The sequence below is a fragment of the Eucalyptus grandis genome, chromosome 9 (assembly GCF_016545825.1).
Source record: "Eucalyptus grandis isolate ANBG69807.140 chromosome 9, ASM1654582v1, whole genome shotgun sequence".
Lineage (NCBI taxonomy): Eukaryota > Viridiplantae > Streptophyta > Magnoliopsida > Myrtales > Myrtaceae > Eucalyptus > Eucalyptus grandis.
Genome location: NC_052620.1, coordinates 28,766,967 through 28,770,793, shown reverse-complemented (window position 1 = coordinate 28,770,793; position 3,827 = coordinate 28,766,967). Strand labels below are relative to the sequence as shown.

General features: G+C 42.3%; 1 protein-coding gene across 1 annotated transcript; it reads right to left on the bottom strand.

The window, feature by feature from the left end:
• Window positions 1–1,376: 1,376 nt before the first annotated feature.
• Window positions 1,377–3,505, bottom strand: LOC104415145 (inositol 4-methyltransferase). Its single transcript, XM_010026401.3, has 4 exons — window positions 2,996–3,505; window positions 2,394–2,704; window positions 2,208–2,272; window positions 1,377–1,863 (listed from the first exon to the last, which is right to left on the bottom strand). The coding sequence occupies exons 1-4, from the start codon at window positions 3,403–3,405 to the stop codon at window positions 1,555–1,557; spliced, it is 1,095 nt and encodes a 364-aa protein (XP_010024703.2). The 5' UTR covers window positions 3,406–3,505; the 3' UTR covers window positions 1,377–1,554.
• Window positions 3,506–3,827: the final 322 nt, after the last annotated feature.

Sequence of the window (3,827 nt, the reverse complement as noted above, 5' to 3'; positions counted from 1 at the left end):
AAAATAAATCAACTTGATAATCAGAGATCTATTGGAACGCCAGATCTTCCTCTCTATGACATATTTCAGTATGGCAGCTTTTAATGGGATTAAAACAACTGATAAGTATAACCTACCATTTTATAGGCTAGAGAGGGGATCTAACAAATCTTAATCAATAGCGTGTCAACTAGGCATTTCCATTTTCTCTTTTGCAACAGAACATTGGGAATTTCTCACGGCCCTGCTTACATTAGATGTTATCACCTATCTTTATGGTATGGTATAGTGGGAGACAATGTGAAGAGGATTGAGTGTGAAGTACTTCTTGGCCAATTTGTAGGGGATGACATTTTGAAAAGTCACGTTTTAAATATTACAGAAGGCAATGATTTGATTCGCACCACCAATGGGACGATAAAAATAGAATTCAATCCAACACTTGGTTCCGCATCTATCAAAGTTTGAACTAAGGGTGTGTTTATTTAATGGAATACATTTTCAAGGAAAATATTTTTCTCATTTTCCGGCGTTTGATTCGTTTAGGAAAATGAGTCAGCGGAAAACGTCTTCCTAGTTAACCAGAAAAAATTTATTACCAAAGCTTAAATTCAGGAAAATGATTTCCCAATTGAAAGAACCGGAAAACATTATCTGAATCTACCAAAGGTTAGATTTGGTGCTTGGTTTACAAAATATAAATATATATTCTTATAAAAAATATATTTTTAAAAATTCGCATTTCCTTTTTTTTTTTTGTTTTTGAGAAATCGAATATTCATTTTTATTTTCTTCTTTTTCTTTTCTTTGCTTTTTCTTTTTGCTTCTTCTGCACCTGTCATCGGCCATGGAGACAATTGGCGAGCTTTGGCCTCACCAGATTGGGCAAGCTCACAGCCTTCGATGGCGAGGCTCAAGCTCACTCGAGGCCGGCAAGCCTCAAACCTCGCCATATCGGGCAAGCTCATGGCCTTTGATGACGAGTCTCAAGCCTCGCCAAATTGGGTGAACTCCCAACCTCTGCTGGCGAGCTGGTGAGGCTCAAGCCTTGCCACCAGAGGCCGACGAGCCTAGGGCCTTGCTAGATTGGGCAAGCTCACGGCCTTGGGTGGTGAGGCTCAAGCTCGCTTAACGCTGGCAAGCTCACGGCCTTTGATGACAAGCCTCGAGCCTCACCCAATAGGCAAGCACGCAGCCTCTAGCGACAACTCGAGCTCGCCACTCGTAAGCTGGCTAGGGACGAACCGCCATAGGAAGCAAAAGGGATAGCATGAGGAAGTAGAGGAGCGAAGGAGAACAAGAAGGAAAAGGGAAAGAGAGAAACAAAAAATAATAAATAAATAAATAATACGAATTTTTAAATTAAAAGTTTTTTAATTTTTTTTGTTGTTGAGATAAAGTGTGAAATTATTTTCTACTAGGATCCAAACAACAGGAAACATTTCAATTATACATCACCAAACAAAGGAAAACAAATCTTATTCATGGAAAATGCTCTCTAACAAAACATTTTCGGTTATTATTGAGTTTTTTGCGAATCACGCATCCTAAAATTAGGAATAGACCTCGAAAGACTTAATGACCCGCCGTTTTGGGGAACTCCACCACCCAGCTATCGTAAGCGCAGCACTTGACTTCACAGCCGGTGAATCCTGCCTGCACCGCCAGGGCCTCATACTCCTTCAGCGTCCTCTCTTTACCACCGGGATTTTGAGCCAACATGAAGAGGTCTTGCTGGAACACAATGTTCGAAGAGACATTTCTCTCTGGAACCACGGGGAGAATCGCCTCGACGAGGATCACCTTCCCATTGGTAGGCAAAGCCTCAAAACAGTTCTTTAGAAGTTTCGAGCAATGCTCATCACTCCAATCGTGGAGTATCCACTGCACTTAGATGTCCATAGATTAGAGAATTGTAAAGAAGTAATGTGATTGTGAAGGCCAATGAGCTTTGATGTTGAAAAGAATATTGAAATCAGAGTACGAATTAATCCCAAGGGATATGGTGCAACTCTTTCAAGTAATGGGAATTTTACTATTGTTCCCTCGCCTTAAGGTTTCTCTGGATTCCTAGCGACATTTGTGGAGGCTATTTAGGAAAAAACAGATTATTGTCCTTAAAATGGTTTGAGGAGTGAAAGAGGAATTTCGCAAAGTGATGAAAAAAACAACTACAAGGCCTCACGCATCACAAGCTGGATGAACATTAGATAAGTTGACGTCTTTACCTTCATGAAAATGGCATCTCCTCTAGGGACACTCTCAAACATATCTCCACCAACATGCTCGACACCTAAAACACGAGACATCAACACATAATCACAAGAAGAGAACCAAGATGTTGTCGAATGATGTGACTAGAAACAACGAGTTCAGTGTTCTTGTAGAGTGCTGGAGTCCTGGATTTGATTTACCTGGATAAGAAGGAGCATCGGCCAAGACGTGAGGCAAGTCGAAGTTGATGCCCTTGATGTGGGGATGCTTGGAGGTGATCATGTTGAGATTGAACCCGACTCCGCCTCCCACATCGACCAGCACTTCGATGCCTTCAAACCCTCTGTAGACATCGAGTATTTTCTTCATGATGAGGGAAGTATGACTCACCATGGCCCGGTTGAAAACTTGATTGAACCTATCGTCAATGGCAGGATACTCGAACGCCGTCATCCCGTATGCCCTCTCGAATGGAACCCCTCCTTCCATGATGACATCGTTCAAGTGGTACCTGAGATAGTCCATGAAAAATGAAGCAGCCGTAGATCTGTACAAGTAGAAATCCATAATCTTCGGAAAAAAATCGTAAATATTTCATTGAATTGAGCGTTTTTCCAAAAATCACAATCGACGACACTGTGCGACTTGTCGCCATCAAGCGCTGCGATCATATTTTAGTTTCAGCCGTTCAACAAGTAACCCAATATTTACCATTGGAATCGCCGAACAAAAGCACAGAGGCCATTGTTCATAGAAACTACTTTTTTGACTGGTGATAGTCCAAAAATAAAAATAATATTACCAACTCTCCATGAAGACCTTGTCGTAAGTTAGCAGAAACAGAGGACCAATAGCTCCTCCTTCTTCGTCCTTGGCAAAGAACCTGCACACGGGTCCCGGACCGTACTCTCTCTCCCCTCCATCTCCGTCGCCGTCGCCCCTCCTCAACCGCCACTCGATCACGCTGTGGCTCGCCAGGAGGCTCATCATCCGGTCCACCAGGACCGGGGCCCTCGGGTTCTTGGCGCCGACCCTTCTCGCTATCTCGGCGGGCGAGAGGAACCCACCGGCAGAGATGAGGGCGTCGATGATGCCGAGCTCGAGGGCCGACTTGAGGGTCATCGGAAGCATCACCGCGCCGACCAGCTGGGCCGCCAGCTTCCAAACTTCCTCTTCTTGATCGCGCCCTTCGCGTTCTTGGTTGTCGGCCATTGTTGGGCTTCGAGGAGCACTGACGAGAGAATAAAGAGGGACAGTTCTTCAGGGTTCTGGGTAATTTATGTTGAACTTCTTCATCTATCTAGATAGCTGAATTGTCCTTTTCTGAATATATATTGGAATTATAACTCTAGATATTTTTTTTTGGTAGGAAAATTATAATTCCAGATGGTTAAATTATAAAAAGGTTATAAAAAGTCATTTATCTATAATTATAAAGAAATCCAATAAACGAGAAACGAAAATACATGTTTTCCTACAAACTTTCACCAAATGTAAATCGAATTGAATTTCCATTTAAGTGGCTATGAACCTTCCGTTATATTTTTTGTTGGACGTTGTAATGCTTGTTGACTCATGAGAGGTAAAAAGTATATTCTCATCTTTTTTTTGAAAGAAATTTCTCATATAAACCA